This window comes from Tachyglossus aculeatus, chromosome X1 (assembly GCF_015852505.1).
Source record: "Tachyglossus aculeatus isolate mTacAcu1 chromosome X1, mTacAcu1.pri, whole genome shotgun sequence".
Classification (NCBI taxonomy): Eukaryota; Metazoa; Chordata; class Mammalia; order Monotremata; family Tachyglossidae; genus Tachyglossus; species Tachyglossus aculeatus.
The window spans coordinates 30,275,021-30,288,056 of NC_052101.1; the positions used below are offsets into that span (position 1 = coordinate 30,275,021).

General features: G+C 41.9%; 1 protein-coding gene across 2 annotated transcripts in view; it reads left to right on the plus strand.

Annotated features, from left to right (window-relative positions):
- ATP10B (ATPase phospholipid transporting 10B (putative)) overlaps window positions 1–13,036 on the plus strand; it is an 83,956-nt gene that overhangs the window by 16,991 nt on the left and 53,929 nt on the right. For both annotated transcript variants that reach the window (XM_038740149.1, XM_038740147.1), the window contains one exon: window positions 9,746–9,950. In XM_038740149.1, coding sequence (XP_038596077.1) covers window positions 9,746–9,950 — 205 coding nt within the window. The remainder of the gene's footprint in view (window positions 1–9,745; window positions 9,951–13,036) is intronic.

The window sequence follows — 13,036 nt, forward strand, 5'->3', positions numbered from 1 at the left end:
CTTCCTCATTCCAAGGTGCTGAAAATCAGTACCATGCCTGCCTCTCTCCCCCCACCTAGGTGATCTTTTCATGTCTTAAATGAGGTCTCTGCTTAGTTTTCTCTGGCTTGAGGAAGTGTTGAGAGACACAGAGTTTTTTTGTGTTAGCTTAGCACAGAAGGGAGAATGGGATTTGTGCCGTGAACTTTGATCTCTGGGGAGCAAATGGACTTCCCTTTCAAACTCTTGATTGCATGTGCTGTTTAAAGGAAACAAATAAAAACTGAGTATTGTATATGATAGGGAAGATACAGCATGGGGAACAGATTGGTGCCTGCTTACTCTTTCAAGCTGTGGTTTTTCACTGTCTAGGTTTCCAGGACTGTACTCGGGCTTTATGGAGCAATAACTCAAACTGAAAACCCTACTGCTGCCCTTCCTTTTTAATTGTAAATCCCATGAAAGACTTTGTCCTATTGTGAAATGCCAGGCTCCTTGGCACACTGAATAGTTACTCATTTGTCATAAAATTCAGCCACCAACAATGCCCAGGTAGTCTTTGTGTCTCTCACTCTGTTTCATGCTCTCTTTTGCACTCTCTCTCTCTCCCCCTGTAAAGCTCTGTCTCTTTTCCTCTCTCTTTCTCTCACCCTCTCTCTCACTGGCTCACTAGCTCTCTCACTCGATTACTTGCTCTCTTTCTCTCTCTCTTTCTCTCACTCTTTCTCTTCCATCTCCACCCCCGAATCCCTCCCTGGCCTTTATTTCCCTCTTAATCACCTCCAGCCACTTCATGAACACGTTTCGAGCTCAGCTGCTTCAACGCTCCTCCAGGTGAAATTTGACAGATGGATTCTTCATCCTGAATTTCAGTGATATTAAGTGATATTATTTATTTTTTAAACCATACCGAATGTCAGGTGAACTTAAAATAGCCATTAGTTCCCTGATGTAGACTTGCTAAGTGCAAGAATGATCAAAAGAGAATGTGGAGATGTTTGCTGATCTCCTGGGGCAGCTGTTCAAAAATATCAGGATTAATGAGAGACTAGCATAGCCAAGCAGCTTCTAGCCAGCTGCCAGTCCCATTCTGAAACGTTTTCACTCATCCCAGATCAGGTTGGCATTATGTATTTCTCCTTCAGTTGGGCGGGAGTGGGAGGGTGAGCTGAGCTGGTGTGACCCATATGAGCATTCACGCTGAGGACAAGTACTGCTCCCTCGACCACAGGCCCACAGAGAGAAGCCAGGAGGGCATTCAGCAGGAAACATGGGAGCCAAACAAATGCAAACCCTCTTCCCCTTTCAGGCTGCATCCTTCTCATCAGGTATTTGCTGGTTCATTTCATCTTTCTTTAAGCTAGAAGCCTGTAGGCAGGCAGCATGCTTTCTTCCTGTTCAGTGCAGCCCAAGCATGCTGAGAAAAGCACTAACTATACACTGGAAAGAAGAGTAATAACCAGAGAAGACGGTTATTGAGGCAGTCATCTGACAATATTAAACAAACTGCACAACTGGTATATTTGCTGAAAAAAACCCTCACTAATTGTCTCCCACATCAAGAATATTGATTAATGAACAGTTAGCAGAGATAATGAGGAAAGCACACATAGAGGGCAGAAGAGCCAGATTACTTTGAAGGCAGTTTGCAAAGCAGCTTTAATCCATTTAGGCCAAGGAGGAAATGGAGTGAATAACACACTACTTTTAAAAAATCAGAATAGCCTAATGGTTAGAGCACAAGCCTGGGAGTCAGAAGGACCTGGGTTCCAATCCCAGCTCCGCCTCTTGTCCACTATGTGACCTTGGGTAAGTCACTTCACTTCTCTGTACCTCAGTTACCTCATCTGTAAAATTAGGATTTTGAGCCCCATGTGGGACAAAGACTGTGTCTTCTAGACTGTGAGCCTGCTGTTGGGTAGGGACCGTCTCTATATGTTGCCAACTTGTACTTCCCAAGCGCTTAGTACAGTGCTCTGCACACAGTAAGCGCTCAATAAATGCGATTGAATGAATGAATGAACCTGATTATCTTCTACCACAACACTTAGCACAGTGTCTGACACATAGTAAGCGATTACCAAATACCATTTTAAAAAATGATGGGGGGTGGGGGTGGGATTTCTAAGTCTGAGTTGTGGGATTCATGTTACCCAGGACCTCTGCAGGAGACACAGCGGCAATTGTTACCACCCTTTTGAATTGGTTCTCCGTGCTCATGTCCAGCTTTCCTCCAGGATAGGAGATTTTTGAATATCTTCATGTCTGTTCACACATTCCCTCTTAGATAAAAAACGTTCTTTGGTCTGAGGTTTACTGCAGGAAGAGGATGTGTGGATTTGGTTTCATTCCTGGTTCTGTTCAAGAGCTCTTTCCTGCTTGAATCTCTCTTTGCTTAAGCAACATGGAGCCAGGTAAAGCATCTTCTCTGCCCCTTCATTCCTCAACTCCTACTAGACTATCCCTTCCCCCAGCTTATACCTCAGGAGGCCATGGCAGTGGGGTAAATGAGGCATAATGCTGCATGGTAACCTCCAAGTAGTACTTAATAAGTTTATTTTGCTAGTGAACTTTAAAAAATATTTGAATGTGCTTTCATTTGTTTACAGTATTTTCTTATACTTCTCTGAGTCTGTTCTCTCCCACTTGTGAACCCTCGGTGGACCACAGAACCAGGGCTCCTGAATTTACCTCAGTGCTTTCCACAGTATTTTGCACATCATGTTGCTAGTACAAGTGCCTGAACTGTAAGATGGCACCTAGACCAACAACCAACACCCTGAGTAGACTGGGCCTACAGACCTTGGATAGTAAAGATGAAGAATCTTCATATTCCAGAATATGAAGAAAACTGTTTATTCTCTCTAGAAATGTGTACCCCATGGGAAGCTATAATGAGTTCATTTTTCCCAAGTGGTTCTGTATTTTCCCCACTGCTGTTCTAGAATACTCATTAGAAAAAATGAAGCACTTTGGGAGTATATTCACTGATTCACTTATGCCAATAAAAGCATTTAGTGTTTTTCAATGTGTTATTATACTTATTAAATGCTTACTACGTGCCAAGCACTGCATAAGCATAGGGGTAGATACAAGATAATCAGGTTGGACCCAGTCCCTGTCTTACATTTGTCTCCCAGTTTTAGTAAGAGGGAATAGGATTCTGCACAATGATGATAGGAAACAGAGTAGGGAATTGGGAAATTGGCATTAGTAGAGAATTCCAGTCCTCTGGATAACCTTTTCTTTTCAACAGCAAAATGCATCATCAAAAATCAGTTATACAGAAATAATAATGATTGTATTTGTTAAGCACTTATTATGTGCCAAGCACTGTTCTAAGCACAGGGGGAGATACAAGGTCATCAGGTTCTCCCACGTGGGGCTCACAGTCTTCATCCCCATTTTACAGAAGAGGAAAATGAGGCTCAGAGACGTTAAGTGACTTGCCCAAAGTCACACAGCTGACAAGTGGTGGAGCCGGGATTAGAACCCACGATCTCTGACTCCCACGCCCGAGTTCTTTCCGTTGAGCAATGCTGCTTACTAGGGCCTATTCAATCAATATGTTCCAAGGCATCATGCTACAAGGAATCTAGAAACTGGTATTAAAATATAACTCTGATCCTCTCGGGAATTTTTCTTTTCAGGTTGCTGGGAGTATCATTAAAACCACTGTATTATTTTTTCTAACTATTATTACTTATTTAGGCATTCCTATATTCTATGACTGAACTGTGAAAGCACAGATAATAGTAACAATAATAAAGACATTAGTTAAGTGCTTACTATGTGTCAAACACTGTTCTAAGTGCTGGGGTAGATACAAGCTAATTAGGTTGGACACAGTCCCTGTCCTATATGGGGCTCGCAAACTTAATCCCCACTTTATAGATTAGGTAACCAAGGCATGGACAAGTGACTTGTTTGCTGTGTGACCATGGGCAAGTGGAGGAGCTAGGATTAAAACTCTGGTCCTTATGACGCCCAGGCCTGTGCTCTATCCACTTGGCTATGTTGCTTCCCCATTTATTAGAAGACATGTAGATTATTATGAATTGGGTGGTGGAATTGATAAATCCCTGAGTTGACAGTAGTATTAAGGGAAATAGGCTTACGAACCAACTTGCACCCAATAAGCCCAATATTCAGCCACAAAAAACACAAAGTTGAAAACCGTCTTTGAATTCTACTACTTAGGCAGTTGATTGTCTAGGAACACAAGATAGACATAGGTAGAAAACAGACTTTAGAAAGCCAGGATGTAATTTGGGAGAATGGCAGGGCATACAGGGCCAACAAGGCTTCCATCTTCAAATCAAGTTGATGGTTTGTACAGTAATGGTTGTATCCAAATATCTCTACAACTGTGAGATCTGGGGTCCCGACTTCCCTTATCATTTTTAGAGCAGCTCAATCAGAGCCTTCTAGTGCCACGAACGTGAGAACCTGACATATAGGCAGCCCACCAGCAAGGCACAGGAAGAGAAGGAACTACTGCAGGATGGCCAAACAGCTGTGGGATGCCAAAGTTAAGTGGGAAAATAATAGGGCTAAAAAATAAAATTAAAGCTGCAAGGAAGAGAAAACTCAAATATGTAGGATAGTAGTACAAACTGGGTGGCACTAACAGCAACAGAAACAGACTGGCATCATACCATCCTGGCATCACCCTCTCCTATCTTAACTCACTTATTTCCTACTGTGACCCACCCACATGGTTTGCTTCTCTAATGCCAGCCTACTCACTATACCTCTATCTTGTCTGTGTAATTTTTAAAAAGATCTTGAAGAAGTGTTAGATTGTGGCAGTAATATGCTAAATATTTAGTGTCCTTTGGTGTTTAAAGATGATGATCCTGGAGGTGAGATTTTTGTCTAGATTGTCTCAAATGGGGTGATTCTTTAAGAGCAAAGACTTCAAGACTATCACTACTAATTCTTTTGTATTATGCTCTCCCAAGCACTTAGTACAGTGTACATAGTAAGCACTCAAATATGATTTATTCATTCATTCAATTGTATTTATTGAGTGCTTACTGTGTGCAGAGCACTGTACTAAGCACTTGGGAAGTACAAGTTGGCAACATATAGAGACGGTCCCTACCCAACAGTGGTCTCATGATTGATCAGAATATCAAGAGACTAAATCAAAAAAGCAGTATTTCTTATTGGATAGAGCACAGGCCTGGGAGTCAGAAGGACCTCGGTCTACTCTGCCACTTGTCTGCTGTGTGACCATGGGCAAGTCACTTAACTTCTCTGTGCCTCATCTACCTCATCTGTAAGATGGGGACTAAGACTGTGAGCCCCACACGGGAAATGGACTGCATCCAACTTGATTAACTTGTTTCTATTCCAGCAATGAATACAGTGCCTGGCATATAGTAAGCACTAAATAAATACTATTTAAAAATAGGATTCAGCCCTGCTGATGGAAAACGTAAAAATGCAGCAAGGGTTTGCAAGTCATACATCAGGTACTTGCTGAATTTACAAGGACAAAAATCTCACCTTCAGGGACATCATCTTGAAACACCAAAGGACAATAAATATTTAGCATATTATTGCTGCTATCTAACTTTTCCCTCAAGATCTTTTTGAAAAATAAGTGGTTGAAGAATTCCCTGGACTGTCCCAGATTACCTCTAGAGGTTTCTCCCAGCTATGTGATTCTAGATTTTCAGCTGTTAACTTCATGAGACAACCATCTGTGGAGTTGAAATCACAGAGAGAAGTTAGAAAAGCCTTCTTTTCATCCCCCTAACTATTTGCAAGAATCGCTAAAACATCTGACATTTCTAGAGTTGTTTGGCTGTAAGGTCACAGCTTCCTGTTGAATCCTTGTCTGTTTTCATGTTCTTGGGACGTTAAAGGTTTACATAGAAAAATGGTTTCCATTTGACATGAGGTATATGGTTAAGGAAAGAGAGTCTTATTGTGTCCTGCCAAACCTGAGGAATCTCTCTCTTGGCAAACATTATCCAGATTAGCTAAGGATACAGGAAACAGTTAAACTAGTATGTTCTTAGTGAAGGAGTATGAGATGATAAACAAGGAAGAGGCATCTTGGAGCAATTAAACGAGGAAAACAAACCGAAGCAGTTCTTCACAGAAAATGATTTGGAAGGAAGCAGAGCCTGACAATACAGCCCTAGTTCATCATCAATCACTCCATTAATAGTATTTCTTGGGCACATTCTGTATGCAGAACACTATACTGAGAACTTAGGAGGCACGCCAGAAACAGAAGACATTATCTCTCCCTTCAGTGAATTTCCTGTGAGAAAGATGCAAAGATCCTAACCCTGATGGGAGGGAGGGCAGAAACTTCAAAGGATGAGCCCAGCTCTGTGGTAGCAAGTGCACTGTGGGCATCAACTATGCATCCCAAGAGATAGGTCATTTCACCAGGTAATTCCCAAAGGAATACAACCTGCCCAGGTAGACTGCGTAAGAAAGATACCCAAGTGGCTGCTATACTTGAACTGAAAGGGACTTAAGCAAACAGAGGGAAGAAAAGACATGTTAAAGATGTGACAAAGCACAGACTAAATCAGTTTGATGTAGATCTACAGTATCACTGTAGCAGAGATCAGTTGGACTGTTGGTGAGTGCAAGGGTTTGCTTTCCCTAATCAAAGGCTTCAGAAAGCTCTATATCAAGGGAGTCTAAAAAAACAGTTGTGGGTCCTGAAAGATGCAAACATACTGACAAAGTAAAGAACTCTTTCTAGCTGCACACAATGTGGAACATAGACTAGGTCTCTCATGCTTCTCTTTCAGTCACACCTACCTCCATAGATCAGATCTCACCATCAGCAGCATGCTCTTCAAAAACAAAGGATGGGTAAATGTACACATATATTCTTGGAAACCCAGCGTAGTCACAAGATTTAGGAAGCTAATGTCTCTAGTCCTGTCTTCCTCAACGTACATGTCAAAGTCAGTCCTAGTTTCTAAGCAGAGATGATGGGAAGTACAGTGGCCTATTGGATTAAAGCATGGGCCTGGGAGTTAGGTCTTAGGTTCTAATCCAAGCTCTGCCATTTATCTGCAGGGTGACCTTGGGAAAGTCACTTCACTTCTTTGTGCTCAGTTACCCTCATCTGTAAAATTGGGATTAAGACTGTGAGACCTTGTGGAGCGAGTTCTGTGCCCAACCAGATTAGCTTCTATCTACACCAGCTCTTAATACAGTGCCTGGCACTTAGTAAGTGCTTAACAAATGCCATAAAAAGGAGACTAATAATCTTGAATAAGATGAAATAATAGAATAAATCTGAAAAAGAGTATTTCTGCCCTTAGAGTTCTAGGGCAGTCATGGATAAATGGCTCACCTAAACTGAAGTTTTCCCACATCATTAAAAACTAAAAAGATGACATTTAATTTGGTTCATTAAGTTTAGAAACTGAAAGCCTTTTTTCTCTATAAAGCTCAAAGCTAGATTTTTTTATATATCTTAAACTGTAACTTTGGTCTTTCACCTGAAGAGAGGCTTGACCATACATTTTATTACAACACCTTCAGACTGTCACTCAGCCAGCACCATTCACCTGCAACTCCTTCGGAAGCTCCCATGCCTGGACTGAGCTTGATGTTTACAGTCCATGGCCTGGATTTGAAGCAGTCTTCAGCTAGTTTCCTGAAAACCCCACCTGACTTGATTCTGTTTATCCATTGGGATGGTAGAATCCTAGAATTTGAGATTTCTCAGCCTCCAAGGATAAAGTCATTTCCAATACAAATAGCAAATTGTAGGAGTCAATCAACTAGAATAATGTATTGAGCTCTCACATGCTGAGATTGGTAGAAGAAACTGTGAAGAGTTACATAGTAATAAGTCACTGTCCCTGCCCTCAAAGAGTATGCAGATAACTAGGGGTGACAGGATGGACAAAAATATAATTACAAATAAAGGTAAGTAAAACATTAGACAGAATCATAAAAACATATACCAATGAACTGTAAATAACAGAAAAATAGCAAAATGCACATTGAATGTGTCATTGTAGAGCAATCTATGTATATGATATATAAAACTTTAGTATTTATCCAGGGTCCCTTCCTCCTAAAATCATACCTCTTGGATTGGGTATTGGTTAGTACCTGGAGACAAAACACAGACTAGCAAATCAGCAGTCAACTTAAGAATGTCAAGTCCTTACTTAGAGAAGCAGCATGACTTAGTGGAAAGAGTGTGGGCTTGAGAGTCAGGGTACATGGGTTTGAATCCCGCCTCCACCACTTGCCTGCTGTGTGACCTTGGACAAGTCACCTAACTTCTCTGTGCCTCACTTACCTCATCTGTAAAATGGGGATTGAAAGTGTGAGCCCCATGTAGGACAACCTGATTACCCTGGATCGACCCCAGTGCTTATAACAGTGCTTGGCACATAGTAAGTGCTTAACAAATGCCATTATTATTATTACTATTACTTCCACCTCAGAAATAGGACAATGGCAGTATCAATGTGGAATTGGCAGCTAGGGAGAGTTGGGGTCCAGAACCAGTTCAGTGCCACCAAGAGGAGAAGGCAGGTGCAGTTGTGACTTGATGAATCCTCTCACAGGATTCCTTTAATGCTTCTGAGTCTACAGGGGAGGAAAGATGTTACTCTGTTGTCCTCTCTTTTTCCCCACCCACTAAGCCACTGGAGAAAGTAGGTGTAGCCTGGAGAGAAAGGGCCCAGGAACTTTAGAAAGAAGGGAAGCCTCAAAGATGAAGAGGTTCATGAGGTGTTAGAAAGAGAAGGAGCAGGAGGAGAGTAGTGGCTGGGAATTAATTCTTTGGGGAAAGAAAGCAGCCAATGAGAGGAGAGACAACAGAGAGCAAAGAGAGAGGCAATATTGGGACGAGACTTCAGAGATGTTGGAGAACAAGTTAGAGAAAGAGAACGTGAAAAAAGGAGAAAGAAAGGTATTGTGCACAATTTAGGAATAAAGAGAGGTAGAAAGAATTAAAGAGGAATGAGGGAGAGTGGGAAAAGAGACACAAGAAAAATGCAGAAAGAACAAGATTATATGAGAGGCTGCCAGAGGATAGTCGAGTCCAATGGAGCAATTGAAGAGGGTAGGCCAAAGATGGAAAGGAATAAAATGAAAGATTTGAAGCAACAAGGAAAGACGTAAAAGAACATTAAGTGGAAGAGGGAATAGAAAATGAAAAGGGGCATTTCACCCCTAACACAGCCAGGACCCTTCCAGAAATGAAACAGTGGACTTTGTCTCCCATCAGGAATTTGGTAAGCCCCGGGGTTGAAGCTGGATCCTAACTTGGTGAGGTGCCAGGGAAATTCCTGTCCTATTTTCCCTCCCTTGCTCCCTAGTCCAGTGTCTGCTAGCTTTCAATATTTTTGAAAACAATATTAAGTCTTCTGTCCCCTTATCCTTAGTATCTCTAGCCTGAGTTCTGCAATCCTTTGACCCTTTCTCACAGTTCCTATCTTTCAGTGCTTTTGCTCAATGTTTTTGCCATTCTCCAGGGCCCTCCTCCAAGATCAAATACAACTGTGAGACATAGAAATCTTTCACTTGCAAATGTTGTAGTCACACTTCCTGGTATCTTTTCCCACCTGCCTCTTCAGTTTAATGGAAGCTTTATAAGGGGCATCAGTTCACCTGCTCGGTCTGCCTCTTAAAGAAAGATCACATGGTACCCCAATAGTGTGTAAATCCGAAGACAGCTATGAAAATCCCTTCTTCCTTTTTCAGGATGCCTCAAAGCCCAGAGTGATTGAGCTGTGATACCTCTCTTTCATCATAGGAAAGAACAGGCCTATGTTCGGAAGCGCTGGAAAGATGTCCGGGTGGGAGACTTTGTCCAGATGCAGTGCAATGAGATTATCCCAGCCGACATCCTCTTACTCTTCTCCTCCGATCAAAGTGGGATCTGCTACCTGGAAACTGCCAACTTGGACGGGGAGACAAATCTCAAACAGAGACGTGTGGTGAAGGGATTCTCATGCCAGGTAGGCCTCAGGGAGATTATAACTTTACGTTATTTAGGACAAAGGAAAGAAAATGAGTGAAATCTGCAGGGAAAGTAAATTGAATGCTAAGAAAAGAGTTCAAAATTGTGGTCATTTACCAGTGGTATGGAGTCAGCTTGTTGGACCTAGATTTTTGTTGAATAGGAGTACAGAACCTCAAATTCAATTCTTTGCATGTACTTCCTTTTATGTGGTAGGGTTAGGGAGGAGGAGATTGGGAAAGTATTCTCCTTCTCCCTTCCAACCCCTTACCCTCTTCTCCCAAAGGAGAAACTGGAGTGTTTATTGTTACGATGAAAGCCTTTGGTGGGTTAGGTCGAGAAATAAGAGAAAGGAGGGCAGAAATGTCTCCCAAACATTTAGTTCAGTACTCTGCACACAGTTGATGTTCAATTAATATTATTGGTGTATCAGTCAGTTTATCTATGGTAATTACTGAGTGCTTATTTTGTGCAAAACACTGTTCTAAGTGCTTGGGAGAGTACAAAATACAACAGAGTTAGTAGACACGTTACCTGCCCACAGTGAATTGGTGGATTGAAGTGCTTCCTTCCTCAAAGTATTATGTCAGCAATTATCTATTCATTCATTCATTCAATCGTATTTATTGAGAACTTACTGTGTGCAGAGCACTGTACTAAGCTCTTGGGAAGTACAATTCAGCCACAATTAGAGACAATCCCTGCCCACAGTGGGCTCACAGTCTAGAATAGGGGAGACAGACATCAAAACAAGTAAACAGGCATCAGTAGCATCATTATAAATAAATAGAATTATATATACACATCATTAATAAAAAATAAATAGAATTATAAGTATATTATATCTAATCCCCACTGTTGCCAGAAACCACCTTTCAATCAATCAATCAATCGTATTTATTGAGCGCTTACTGTGTGCGGAGCACTGTACTAAGCACTTGGGAAGTCCAAGTTGGCAACATATAGAGATGGTCCCTACCCTACAGTGGGCTCACAGTCTAGAAGGGGGAGACAGAGAACAAAACAAAACAGATTAACAAAATAAATGGGGATTCCATGTCAGACCCTCTAGACTGTAAGCTTGTTGTGGGTAGGGACCTCTGTTCTAGCGCGCTCTCCCAAGAGCTTAGTACAGTGCTCGGCACGCAGGAAGCGCTCAACAAACACGATGGACCGATTGATTGATTACACATTCATTCATTCATTCAATCGTATTTATTGAGCATTTATTGTGCACTTTCTTCAGCAAAGTGAAAGAGCTCCTGCAAGAGAACCCCAAAACAGGAAAGACCAGTCTGTACCCCTGTATACTTACAAATCTGAGAAAGAGATGACATGTCAAGAGGTCCACAATAATGTAGTTTATCAGTTCTCCCGTACATTGGTTTAGGAACCAGACTCCGGCCCACAGAGCAAAGACCATTGTCCCCTGAACCCCTATTGTGCCCCCCTCCCTCCTCAACACTCCTTGCCCTTCCCCGCCTCCACCCTGAAGGTGGACATACTCGTCTCTGACATCATTCTACGTGGTCCAGGGTGTAAGTGAGGTGACTGCATATTCTAGGGGGTCTCTTGGTTGGAAATCAGCACAGCTCATGCAAAAGGGTCCTGTCTGGGTTCCCTAGTGTGACTTCTTGGCCTGATTGTCAGAGGAATGTTTTCCTGCTCCTTCAGTATTGCCGATCTCAATAGCTTTCCTGGTGATGAAGGGATTATGTATCTTTGTTGTAGCCCTATTGTGTCTTCCCCAGTGTGCTGGCAACGACCCTGAACCAACCCTCCTTTTGGGTTTCATTTACTATCGTCTGGCTGCTGGTAACTGCCTTTTCTGTTTCTGCCGGTAACTGTCTGCTCTACCCCATTCTCCTGCTCTTTCCAGTATTCCCGATAGTAGCCGTAGGACCCCCAACCTTAGTGCATAGCCTCAGTAACACTCACTAGGTCTGTTTATGAATAATAATAATAATAATAATAATAATAATTAAAACTCAGGACTCCCATTTAACATATGGGAAAACTGAGGTTGATTGTGATATTACTGGCTAACAGATATTTTGGCTCTTTTTACTCTAATAGACACTTCTCTTGCCCACCAAGATATTTATTTTCTTCTCTTCTGCTGGTACAGCAACAAGGATCCGTCACATTGTTACAAATAGTCCTTGTCAGCATTTCCCTCCAAAAGATCTCACAACTCAATCAATCAATGGCATTCTTTTTTAAATTTTTTAATAGCATTCATTAAACACTTATGTATCAAGCACTGTTCTCAGCCCTGGGGTAGATACAACATCATCAAGTTGGACATAGTCCTTGTCCCACATAGGGTTCACCATGAAGTAGTGGGAAGAAGGATTTAATCCCCATTCACATCCATATCAAATAAAAACTCCTTACCATTGTCTTTAAGGTACTCAATCACCTCACCCCCTCTTATCTTACATCTCTGATTTCTTACTGCAACAGATCTTGCACACTTCATTCCTCTAATGCCAATTTACTGTACCTCAATCTTGTCTATCTCACCGCTGACCCCTTACGTACATCCTGCCTCTGATTTGGAAGTCCCTCCCACCTTCATATCCAACATATGATCACTCTCCCCACCTTCAAGCCTTATTAAAATCAATCTCCTCCAAGAGGCCTTCCCTGAGCCCTCATTTCCTCTTCTCCTATTCCCTACACTTGAATTCACACCCTTTATTCATCCCACGCTCAGCCCACAGCACTTTGATATATATCTGTAATTTACTGATGTATATCAGTGTCTCCCTTTCTAGTCTGTAAACTCGTAGTGGGCAGAGAACATTAGGTACATTATAACTCTGTTATACTGTATCCTCCCAAGTTATTACTTTTTATTATTATTATTTAATTACATGCAAGTTATTATTACAAGGGTTGCAAGTGTGTCTGAGTGGCAAGATCACAGGCTTGGGAGTCAGAGGACATGGGTTCTAATCCCTGCTCTGCCACTTGTCTGCTGTGTGACCTTAGGCAAGTCACTTAACTTCCCTGTGCCCTCAGTTACCTCATCTGGAAAATGGGGATGAAAACTATGAGCACCACTCAGGATGATCTGAT